At 35.0% G+C, this 12,883-nt stretch overlaps 1 protein-coding gene across 1 annotated transcript; it reads left to right on the top strand.

Moving 5' to 3' along the window:
* The first annotated feature begins 231 nt into the window (after positions 1–231).
* LOC105056301 (uncharacterized) lies at positions 232–12,450 on the top strand. The gene is made up of 19 exons (XM_010938446.4): positions 232–636; positions 1,808–1,845; positions 1,935–1,957; positions 3,594–3,700; positions 3,801–3,852; positions 3,925–4,009; positions 4,697–4,787; positions 5,750–5,788; positions 5,895–5,962; positions 6,079–6,141; positions 8,059–8,114; positions 8,236–8,309; positions 9,383–9,475; positions 9,573–9,674; positions 10,327–10,407; positions 10,485–10,576; positions 10,675–10,690; positions 11,964–12,074; positions 12,167–12,450. Exons 1-19 carry the CDS (start codon positions 490–492, stop codon positions 12,266–12,268), a joined length of 1,440 nt encoding a protein of 479 aa, XP_010936748.1. The 5' UTR covers positions 232–489; the 3' UTR covers positions 12,269–12,450.
* Positions 12,451–12,883: the final 433 nt, after the last annotated feature.

Raw genomic sequence — 12,883 nt, 5'->3', positions numbered from 1 at the left:
AGTTCGATAATCTCGATAAGATCACTCTCTTTTTTTGAACTATGTGAAGTTGTGGACTTATGAAGCCTACTAAGTCCTTAAGAAACATGGAAAATGTGATTCTACAAGACGGTCCACCACAAATAGAAACATAGTCCACCCCCCTAATATAATCTAATGTGTGGTGACACGTGTGGTCTCCATTTGTTTAATCCTTCAATCTGCATCTACAACGGCCCTTTCTAGTCCTCCATTGTGGCGGCCTCACCCTTTCATTGCTCCTTCCGTTCGCTCTATTTAGTGCTCTCTTTGCCTCATCATAAATCCCGCCCACGTCCGCATATTCTCTTCAAAAGAGATCATTCTCTCTTCTTCTTGACCGTCGAGAGGGGACGGGAAAAGAAAGGATCGCTTCCATTCCCATACCCTCACGGCTCTATAAGTACACCGAGAACCCTAACGTCTTTGTATTGTCTCTTTCTTCTCCGCCGATCGGAAGTCGGACAGGAGATGGGGGAGTGCTGCAACGAAGGTGGAGGAGGAGGGGTGTCGCAGTCGGCGCGGCCGCCGGCGCTGTTCAGCCCGGAAGCGGCGGTGGACCGCCGGTTCTTGAAGCGGGTGTTCGATAACGTCCACGGGAACATCTTGCTTGATCCGGTACAGGCTCTAACCTAGCTCCGATCCGTTTTTGCTGGCTTCTTGCTCGTTACGTCGCGATAAATTGGTTCTTGATCGACATTGATGACTCCTTTGGTGGTTTATTGTTGTTTTGGTCTCTGGGAGTTTTGGCGGATTGGACGTCTGGGGTTTGAGATGGCAGAGTTGTTAGATTTTTCGTTGGGTTTAGTATTCGCAAGAACTCGAAGGGGATGCAGATTTTGCCATGTTCTGTTTTTTTTTTTTTTTTTTTTTCAATCTGAGTTTTTTTATTATGATGTATGATCTTTACCTTTTCTCTGGATCTTTTTTTTTCCTGTTCTTGTGAATTACTGTTCTTAAGTTGCGTGTTTTTATTCGGGCTCTGATGCCTTACCTTGCGATAGTTTATTGGGTTTGGACACATGTGGAGTTGGTAGAGAATTCGTCAGCGTTGAAAGCTTTCTTGCTCTGCTGGAGGCCTTTCATGTCTGAGGAGAATGCCCTTTACCGTCTTTTCTTTCATAACCCAACCCTCTGTCCTTCTCACTCTTCATGAATACTCATTCTTCGGCTCTGTTCTTGTTCCCTTTGTTTGTTCTTCCTGCTCTCTGTGATAACTTCGAATAAACTATCTAGTCTGAGTGTTTTCAAAAATGTGTATTTAGAATATGCATGGAACGTGAATGTTCAAAATTTTTAGCTATAGGTGGAGACTCGAGCTAAGCTCCCGCAAATTAGTGCATTTAGTTTCTGATGCTAAATTTTGAAAATTTGGCTCATAATTTAAATGCTTCATGTTAGGAATCTACCTTTAATTCTTATTCTTTTCTTTTTTCCTTTGCAGTGCAAAGAATTCGTACTTCGGTGGTTTTTGAAAGATATTATATGCTTAATCAATTTTATTTTTTGGTCATACATTTCATCTTAGTTTTGGCTAATAAGTTTATTTAATTTATTTGGCATATAGAGATTTCGGTACTTCTAGCAAGAAATTTATATGTTCTTATGTGCATTAACAACACTTGCTCAAGTTATGACTGGAATTCCATTAGAGTGGTGATTATCTGTCTTTTTTTCGCATCTTATGAATTGCAGATACTTATTTTTTGTGAAGGTAAAGCTTATTTTGTTTTATAGATTTTTGACTTTGCAGCAACTAGATGTTTAATTTTCTGTTTGATAATTGCAGCTGAGTTTGAAGTTCATAGACACTGAACAGTTTCAGAGGTTAGCTTGACTTGTCAATATGTGTGATACTTGTTTCTTTAACTGAATTCAGTAGGTTAATGTGATTTTGTACTTATAACATTATGCAGGCTACGGGATCTAAAACAACTTGGTAAGTTTCCTTGCTTATTTTTGAGGTCTTTCATCTCAGGGACATGATCTGATGTAAGTTGTTTTTAACTACTTTTGTTCAAAATTTATGTAAAACAAAAAGCTCCTATTGGTTGTTTCAGTTATAGATTATAAGTATTATGATGATTAGGAAAATTTCTGCTTTTGTGTTGGTACTGGAAGAAATATACAAAGAAAAGGCTATTTCAGTTGCGAAAGGTCTGGTTGAAATGAGTTAAAATACAATTTACTCACAATTGCTAATCTATGATATAAGCATCACCTAATAAGTGCATGTTGTAGCTGAAATAATACACATTCAGATCCAGGTAGGAAGCACCATGTTAATCAATTATATAAATGAAAAATATCAATTATCAGAATTAAAAATAAGAAACTCATTTAAAAAAGCTGATATGCATTTAAGGTCTTCTGGCGGCAAGTCATTTCTTCATCCCATTAACAGTGAGCCCATTATCTTGCAACAACATAGATGACAACCAAGTTCACATGGTTCATTGTAATTAATTTGGATTTTACATTAATCAATATGACAAAAATGCTAGTTGTAAATTTGATTATTAAAAGCATGTCCTACTGGGAAGGAGGTTGCTCATGTTCGATCCCTGAAAGGCCCCATATGTCAGGCATTTTGTGCTCAGAAAAAGTTGTAAATTCGTCAAGAGGGTGGTAAGAACATAAGGAGGAAGGGTTGGAGACATAGGAAAGAAATGAACAGATAGATGGTGTAAAAATGGGTCGTATTTTTATATAGCATTGGATTTTTCCAATGCCACAAAGCGCGAACCAATCCGTGATATGAAAACCAAAATCAGACTGAGGACCAGCCATTTTATATCAAGGATTTTGTCTTTTAGTTCTTTGACAGCTCTGCTTCCCTCAAAAATAGAGAGACTTGTCAGGAATCGCCAGTTGGGTTTGTCCAACCAAGAAAGACATGGGATGCACCTTTTCATTTCGAACCATGTCTTGCTAGCTATTTGGTTAGAGCATAATAACTATTAATATGCCATAATATAAATTTTTTAAATTGCACTAAACAACGTAAAATATACATCTTAATTTTGGCAGACCCAAAGAATCAATCCCAGCTTTTTGGTATAGATAGGGATTCAAAAATAAGAACATGGTTGTTACATATACATATTTGTCAAATAATATAGTTTTAACGCATGTAGGGAACAGATTAACTGATATGTATAAAATAACAATAGTATATCAGATGTCTTTTAAAAAATAATAAGATATATACTATGAGGAAACAAGATTTTAAAATTATCTAATATATTAAATGTATGGTTACAGAGGTAATAAGTTATTCTGTAAGTAAGGCTTCATTCTTTTGTATCATCCATAGAAATAGATAATATTAGTAATAGTTTCATGGAACTTATTTGGGCAGGTCTTATATATGTACGTTGATATTTGCATCATATATGATGTCACATGATGACAAAAAAGAAATGGCTCCATATAAATTTGTGATCTATTCTAATTTTTTTTAATGTGGATTACTCATTTGGTCACTATATCCTATCATAGAACGATGTCGTATCAGAAGCTTCTTATTATTTTGACAGGACATGTGCTAAGCATAAAGGTTCTATGTGTTTCAGGTCTTGCATCCATGGTCTATCCAGGAGCAGTACACACTCGATTTGAACATTCATTAGGGGTTTTCTGGCTGGCTGGGCAGGCTGTTCATTGTCTTCAAGCCTACCAAGTCTGAGGCTTTTTAAAAAAAAAAAAAAATTAGTTGATTTCTTTATGGCAGAATATAAACATTTCTGGGAATGCCACTGAGACATCTGTCATGTATGCAGGGTTTGGAGCTTGATATAGATCATTTTGATATACAAACCGTCAAACTTGCAGGTAACTGATTTTCTTTGCATCAATTGTTTTGATCAGTCAAATAATTTCTGCTATTGTTGGTGTGCCTTCTAGGCCTTTTGCATGACATAGGCCATGGACCATTTAGTCACCTGTTTGAGCGGGAGTTTCTTCCGCGGGTCCTTCCAGGATCGGAATGGTAATCTTCATTCTCCTTGTCTTTATTTTAAAAGCCATAGGTCCTACTCAATGTCTTTCTAAGCTTTGCAGTCCAGTTCCATGAGTATGCCTTGTATTCTTGTTTATTTATAGTATGGTAGTGTTTATTTATAGTATGCCTTGTATTCTTGTTTTTGGAGACCATTGTAATCAGTTTCCATGAAAAATGCCATGTAATCCATGAGTAAAGATATTCCAAGTTTCCATTGCACCATTTTCTAATTTCTATCACTTGTTCATTCAGCTGCATTTGACTCTGCAACCTTTTACTGGGGCAACATGTTCTTAATAATGAGAAAAAAAATGCTTGATCTTGCACCTTCAGCATTCTTCAAATTTAAAGCTGATGAAGTCCTTGGTTATTTTCTCTGAATAAGCAAGAAAAAATGACCAAGCTTTAGTTGGCATGCATTTTACTATTATGCCGGAGGAGAGCTTCTGATTGACTTTTGGCAATTAAATAAAACAAGATGACATTGTTTTTTCTTACTGGCTTCTTTTTGTGGCTTGGATATGTTCACGATGGAAACCAATGTTTGGTCTATTGTCATTAAGATGCTCACTATGATAACTTTGTATGTGACTGGCATTGATTAAAAATCTGAATATACAATGTATGGTTTCATGTTCTTTATTTGGTTTTAAATTCATGGTTGTCATTTTTTAGGTCTCATGAGCAAATGTCGGTGCAGTTGGTGGACTATATAGTTGATGAACACCACATTGAAATTGACTCTGACAGCCTTAGAAAAGTGAAAGTAAGATGATTTTTTTTACTCAAACATTCTTCCGTTTTGAGAACATGAAGTTGGGAAAAATCATATTTATGGGTTAATTTATGGTCATCAAACCTGCCTTCTTGTTGAGTATTGATCTACAATCCTCTAGATCTAATTCTTTATTAACTGCTTTAAAGGTATCAGAATACAGTTTCAAACAAGTTCAAAGCACTTATAGTCAAAATACACCAAAGTTGGCAAAACTGTGTAGTTTTGCAAAACTGTGTAGTTTTGCCAACTTCATTTTTTTATGTTTAATATTAAAATTCATGCATATGTAAGTAAAAAGCAACTCTCGCTGATTCAACTTTCTGGGGACCAACTAATTCTTACAATGCTTTTTTTTGGTCACGGGAAGATTCATTTGACCGCAGACAGCTTGCAGGGATGGCCTTGTTAATATGATAGTGTATTTGTCGACAAGTAGGAATAATGAATTTTGTTATCAACTGAGCAGCATTCAATAGGATTCACAAGGTCGCGTAGTTAGTGCACTCCTTTTTTGAGCATATTCACATTGGATTTAAAATATATGCCTTTTTATGTATCCAGTGTTTTTTCTTGTCATTTCTATCTGCTTCAAAAACATTGTTTTGATATTTATTTAGGATTTATTTCGTTTTTTCTTTAACTATGGAAGAAGTAGCCATTACTCTTTCACACCTTAAGTAAACCATGATAAATTCTTTATATTTAAATTCACATATATGCTTATTTGCTTCTTCAATTCATTGAGCTATTAGGCTTCTCTCTGTCTTTCAGAAATTATATTCATGCAAAGGGGCTTTGTCTAAGATGTTATGCACTTCTTGCATGTATATCTCTTTTGCTTGACTATTGTGATCTATGTTTGTTCATAAGAATTTATGTGATAATTTACCATACAAACCTTGGAGAGGCGTAATGATACTTATAAACATCATCTGGAAATTTTTTTCCAGGAAATGATAACTGCCAGCTCTGAGACTGCCATGGCAAGAGTACGTTCTTTGACCTTCTTCTGGACCACTTTGTTCACTATAAAGATCACTTGTATCATAAAGTTTTTTATATTTCTGTTATGATTCAAAACTTTTTACTACACAGAGTTCAAAAGAGAAGCAATTTCTGTATGATATTGTGGCTAATGGTCGCAATGGGATAGATGTTGACAAGTAAGGGACTGTATTGACTATTAAATCTATTGACAACATTTAGTTTGTCTGTATGCTGTCATCATGTTGCTCTTATCCTTCAAGGCATTAATTGTGCTAAAAGCATTTTTGAGCAGGTTTGATTATATTAGCCGTGATTGCCGGGCTTGTGGTCTTGGCTGCAATTTCCAGTACCGGAGGTATGCGTTGAACCATTCCATGTTCCTGTGATAGTTAGATAGTAGAGTAACAGATGCACATCATTTTCATGAAGCAGATATCATTCTATTATAATGGGTGAAGCAGGATAGTTTAAGGAAAATATATTTTCTTAAATGTTTATGGCTTGTTTAAGGATTAAATTGATTCTCTTTTGCTGGCACTGGTCTCAGAAGCATGGTTGCAATATTAGCAGACTTGTTTTGCAAATGGTAGCGAATTATTCATAACTTGAGATCTGGATGAATTGTTCTGTGTATTATTCATTTGTTAGCGAAGGGATTGCAAAAAATTCATGAAATCTATGAATTTTGTGAATACATCGCAAAAAATTGAATTGTGAGGGCACTCAGCTGTCACACAGTATAGAGTTGCAGCTCATGTGGCAGGGCCTCAGGAAGCAAAAATAAATTAAAGGCATCTTGGGGAATAGGGAAGTATAATAAGTTAAAATAATTAGGTCTTGCAAATGAATTGATGAGGTGGGTTAATAAGATGAGATGTGTATCCAGTAAAATCTACTAATTTTTTAAAGGAATACACAAGGAAATGCCTCTTCTCTATAGCCCAGCCATAATTGGTTCCTTTAGGCCTCTCCTTCTATGAATGGAGCTCTCACCATCCTCCTTTTTCTCTTTCTCCTCAAATACTAACCTTGCTATTTTATACTGTCAAATATTTCTCTAAACAGTCAAATCAAAAGTGATTTTGTGCTCTCTTTACTTTCTTATATTTAGAAATAAGTTAAATTTCTAAATATTAGTTAAAATCTCTATGTTGGAAACTTGGAATAATATAAGTTAAATTTCTTTGACACCTAGAGATGTAACATGCAAGCATACAACTTGACATGAATTTATGTGTTTATCATTTTGCATCTAAATAATTATTCTTGGATTGTTATTTATTTATCATCATTTTAATTTTCTGAACTTTAGAACTTCTGCCAACCCAGAGGGTGAGCCTTGGCGCAATGGTAAGATTGCTCCATTGTGACATAAGAGGCCATGGAATTGAAATATGGGAACAGCCTTGTACACTAGGCTGCCCTTGTAGCACTTTTCCCAAATCTGCCTCCTTTTGGGAATTCTCAGAATTTCAATTTTGCCAAATTATTGTAGAAAACCGAACTTGGGACTGTGCACCGAAGAGCATGATAGAATTATGTGACTTTGTATGTGTATGTAAAAGAGTTGGACTACATCAAGTGAAATATTTAAATTAAGAAGTATTATGTAGGGTTTAGATGCATGTGTTGCTTGTTGGCAATGCAACTTTGGACTTGTTTGGTTTGCGAGAAGAGGAAGGTAGAAAGTGTAGTTAATAGGAAAATAGAGAAATGTCTCATGTTTGGTTGGAGTTTTCAAAGAAGAGATATGGGAAAGTAGCTTTCCCATAGAAATAAAATTCTCACACTTTATGTAAAGAAAAACCTATGTGGGACATGAGAAAATGGCCTTCCCATCGGCTAGAAATCGGGGTATTTTTTTTTCCAAAAGTGCCCTTAAGCTTTTGAATGGAATGGGATAAGGTCTTTTCCTTTATTAAGGGCATAATAGATACTTTACACAACTTCTTTAAGAAAGTAGATGTTCAACCAAATATAAGCCACTTTGGAATGTGCCACTTTTGCAAAAATCACTTTCCTAAGATTATATACCCAAACATCAGCTTGCCATGATTTTTCCCATGAACCAAATGAATCCTTTGATTTTATGGGAATGAAACAAGCACATCCTTTGGAATTTGAAGCACTATACTTCACATGGTAACTGTTATTTCTTCCTCTTTCATTCATGTCGGAAAAGGATATACTCTGAAATTTGGAATTTATTGCATTTAAGAATTTAGTTAGAGGATTCTACTACCCCTCTCTTTTAATTTTTTGTACCTTGCAGATTGTTGGAAGCCATGCGTGTTATGGATAATGAAATATGCTATCCAGCTAAAGAGTGTTAGTATTTTATTTGTGTATATGTTATGCATGCATGTGTCTATTTTTATATTTGTACACATTTATGTATGCGTCTGTTGCATTTTCACTTGGGATTATGCTTCTACTTATTTTGGCACAGATCTTACTATCCACAAGTTATTTGCAACACGTGCTGACCTTCACAGAACTGTCTATACCCATGCAAAAGTAAAGGTGTGTGAATTATATATGTGTCTTTTACAATTACATCTTGATGATTTTTTAGTCTGGTACATACATAAAACAGTCTTTCTTTGTGCGCGAGAGTGAGCAGCATGCTTGCACATGCATGCACCTCTTTTTTTTCTTTTTGTGACAACCAACTGCCACATTGTTTGATGTTTACCATAATGGTTTGCATGTGTCAACTTATTGTTTTCATGTATATTAGGTTATTGCCTTTTATGGCAGACTACATACATTACTCTCTTTTCTTGACCATATGTGATGATTTTCTATATTTCTGTTTTATTGAAAATGCTCTTTCTATTTTTTGTTCATCTAATTCGCAATTGATATGATTCAATTTTAATGTTCTTTTAAAGTCATTTTTTTAAAGTAAATCCAAATGAATCTTACAATCTAAAACTTGATCCATGATCTTATCATCTAGAGAGCACTGTCCTTTGTTGCAGGGCAATGACATAACCCTTTTCTTTCCACTTGCTCCATTTCATTTCTCTGATGCCGGCCGGGATGGCTATATTGACAATTACCATTTTACCACCAGCCATTATGTGTGTCTAATTGGTTCTCTTATAGCTTGGAAATATTAAGATTTAAGAAGCATGACTCGATTTTGCATTTGATTGCCAAGGCCAAGTGTATGCATTGGCCACTATGGCCTTCAGCATCTACCTGCCAAGTCAGAGGTTTATATTTCCATATGCAACCAAAATGTTTTTTCTAAAAACCAGTGAACTTTGCGATTTTGTCATATTCTTCATGATTATGTTGCCTTGATGTTTCCTTTACCTAAAATTTACTTTACAGTTTGCATGCTTCTTTATGTGTTCTCACACTTTAGTGTTTCTTCGTTCATGGCAAACTTTTTTTTAGAGTTGTTTGCCAAGTATTTGAGGGATAGCTATGATAATGTTTTGTTTTACATGGGCTATTTTCCCCCAATACTTGATCACATGTACCATTGGATCTTTCATAGTCTTGTTCATAAGGTAGCGATCCTCTTATATGTAAGGTAAATGTTATTTTACAATATTTGCCTTCTAACGACTCTTCATCTCCAGGCAATAGAGCTTATGCTTGTAGATGCACTTCTAGCAGCAGACAGCTACTTAAAAATATCTTCTTTTACTCTTGACCCATCTCAATTTTGGAAGGTTCCTTTTACGATTATGTTATATTTTGTCCTTATATTTGGAACCATGTATTAATATTTTACAATATTTTAAGATTATCCATCTTTTTGATTTGCAGTTAGATGATACAATACTAAAAACCATTGAAACAGCTGACAAGAAACAGCTGAAGGAATCTGGGGATATAATCCGAAGAATTCGTCGGAGGGATTTGTATCAGGTAGCAACAACTATGCTCCAAGTTTTTCTGCACCTCCCCACCAGCCAGCTTCAGATTCAACATCATTTGTTCACTTCTGTAATATGCCGACAGCTTTTAAAGATTTGAAACAGGCCAAGTAGCATACTTCATGTAGTTTCTGTTAGGGCATACCTCTAGCTATAACAATGTGTTTGTATGGAAAAGGGATTTGCTTTATATATTGAATTCTAGCTGATGAAACTTGAAGAAAGAACTTGTAGAAGGCAAGCATGACGCATGCATTCTATTCCTGTTAGGCCAACAGCTAGGATTTCCGACATGTTTGTGATTTCATAGACTTGAGGACAAGGTCGTGTATCTCTTTCTGCTGATCGCTTCAACTACAAAGTACAATATGACAAGATGCATTATGCTGAGCTATGGCCCATATATGTATGGTCAAATGATACTTAAAAATTTTGATGGTGTTCTGTGTTCTACACTCTATTCCTTCCATGGCATAAGCATATGCTTCACCACTCTAGTGATTATGTCATTTTTTTTCTTCATGCTGAAATATCTCATCATCTCTAAATCACATTTATAGTGCAATTTATTAGGATGTATTCATTTACTGCACATTTGGTTCTTTTTGAATCTTTTAGCAATTCATACTTTTACGTTCCTGCAGTTCTGTAATGAGTATGCTGTTCCAAAGGATAAACTAGAATACTTCAAGGATGTGACTCCACGGGATATTATTTGCTCACAGGTGGTCAAGTTCTTACGAATCTGATTTGCTAATTTAATATCGTGTACTTGGTTAACTGAGTTTACATATCTTTGCAGAAAGCTAATGGAATAGAACTAAAGGAAGAGGATCTTGTTGTTAGCAATGTCAGGATTGATTTGACTCGTGGAAGGGATAACCCTCTTGGGAGGTACTCTGCACATGCTTGTTAATAGCTGATGATTTCCTCTCTCCCTTGTTCAGATACTAATGGCTTCCTTTTGTGGGTCGCACATGTACTCTATGCAGCATTAATTTCTTTAAGGTAATAAATTTTCCCATCTGAAGATCAGCTTAAACTTATACTTACAAACGAAATGTATTTCATTATATCTATTTGCAGGAAGTATTATTTCTGTGGACTTGACCAAGAATTATACATAGGAATGTGCTGGTTTATTCATCAATTACACAACTGAAAAAAAAACATTTTCTTTGACACATGCTTTTGTACAATTATATGAATTCCTATTTGATGATCTTTTAAAATTGAAATTGTCTAATCATTTTCATCTAAGCATAATTTGTATTAGATATTAAAATATTATTAAACTTAATTTTGTTTTTCATCTCCTTTTAGTCTGAACCTTAATTAGGGTAAATACATTTCGTCTTTTTGTATGTTTGACATTATCATTATCTTTCATAGAGATTTTCACATAAAGGGCCACAGTATGATATGGAAAAATATGCAAGCTGAAACTTCAGTATGATATTGAAAAAAATTGTGTTGACAAAAGTACTGTCAAAAATGTTGGGTGTTTCTCAAATGTTTTGTTTTGTTTGCAAGTCAGAAACTGCATTTCTCAAATTCTCGCTTGCCTGTTGTTTCTGTAAGTCGTATAACGCTATTATGATGTCATTAAGAAAATAACATACTAAAGAACATCTGCATTGGCAAACTGTGCAAATTTCCTTGATGCAGCAGTTTAATACTTTTGACATAACACACCGGTTTTTTTTTTTTTTGTTTTTTTGGCACAAGCGGGCAATCACACTATTCTAGTGTGAGTACAACCCAAGAAATCTGTAAACAAAATATCCTGCAAATACACTGGCTTTTTCAGGTACCATGGAATGACCATCTTTGGAAGACGTCATCCTCATAATCATATTCAAACCCTACCTCATTTGTGACATTCTAATCTCATGCAAGTAGAGAACAGCTTTACAAAATTTTCTTAGACTTGGGAAAAATCTGGACAAAGATGGTGTTAAGGTTTAAATTACCAACTGCTTTTGCCATTGAGGCACACATAATAATCCATAGGATCAGATGGAAATATAAAAATGCAGAAAAAAAAATATAAATCTGCTAATTTTGCTTTCATTGTTTAAGGCCAGGCCAACATTTTCTTCTTGTGACTGATTAATGAAATTACTGTATGTTGTACCTTTGTTAGCAATTCTGTTTGGTTAAGTGCTTTACTTTTGAAGGACAATAGTGATTTCATGTGATCTTGAGAAACACTACTGGCTACTAGTTCTTTATGCCTTATAAGCATCATTAATCCATCTCACGAAAATTATTTTATCAGGATTATGACAGTGAGAAGAAATTTACAATCTCAGATGATCACATCAGCCACTTGTTGCCTGCATCATATCAAGACAAGATAGTGAGGGTGTATGCCAAGAAACCTGAATTGGTCAGTGAAATATATGGTTGACTTATTCTGAAATCTTTGTTATCTTTGCCATTTTCCAAACATTAATTCACAGTTATACAATATTATTGCAGGTAGAGGCAGTATCGGAGGCCTTTGAAAACTTCCAATTGAAAACATATGGGGTCAAAACACAAGTACATGAGACACCGGAGAAGAAGAAACGTCGCAAGTAATGGTTCCCTTGTTATGTTTTTCTTTCTTCAGTCCTCACACGTTGTCACACAAGTCTTCTCTCATTTACATGTAAAGGAATGTCTTCTTAGATGCAACTTTCATATGTCCATATTGGCTGGTAAGCTTTATTAGGAGAAATGTATTCTCTTCATATAGCAATAAAACAAGTATATTGGTAGCACTGCTTGTAGTTTTGTCTCTCCACTGGTACAGCTTTGTTGGACATATAAGGGTGAAATCTCAAGCCATAAGTGTTAATGAAGAAAATGATGACCGTAAACTGAGATGTGCGGTTGAGCATCATCACTGGGAAATTTAAGTCTTGATGGGAAGGGGGATTCAAAAGCTTTATATTTTGTAAACTGCATAATAAATGATCTTAAGGTGAACTAACCCTAAAAGCCAATTAGTTTGGGATCAAGGCTTGATTAAGGTGAACTAAGTTTTGAGCTTTGTATCCATCACTCCACAAGCAGCACTTGAATGTTTGGCTTTCTAACATAGTGATTGATGGATGAGGAGTTAATGGTTGGAAAGGCTAGTAAAATGTCACTTTTAGTTTTCTTTGTTTCTTAATGTTTCCTATAACATGAATTATGGAAGTAAGATAACCT

The sequence above is a fragment of the Elaeis guineensis genome, chromosome 13 (assembly GCF_000442705.2).
Source record: "Elaeis guineensis isolate ETL-2024a chromosome 13, EG11, whole genome shotgun sequence".
Classification (NCBI taxonomy): domain Eukaryota; kingdom Viridiplantae; phylum Streptophyta; class Magnoliopsida; order Arecales; family Arecaceae; genus Elaeis; species Elaeis guineensis.
This window is presented reverse-complemented; position numbering and strand designations above follow the sequence as displayed.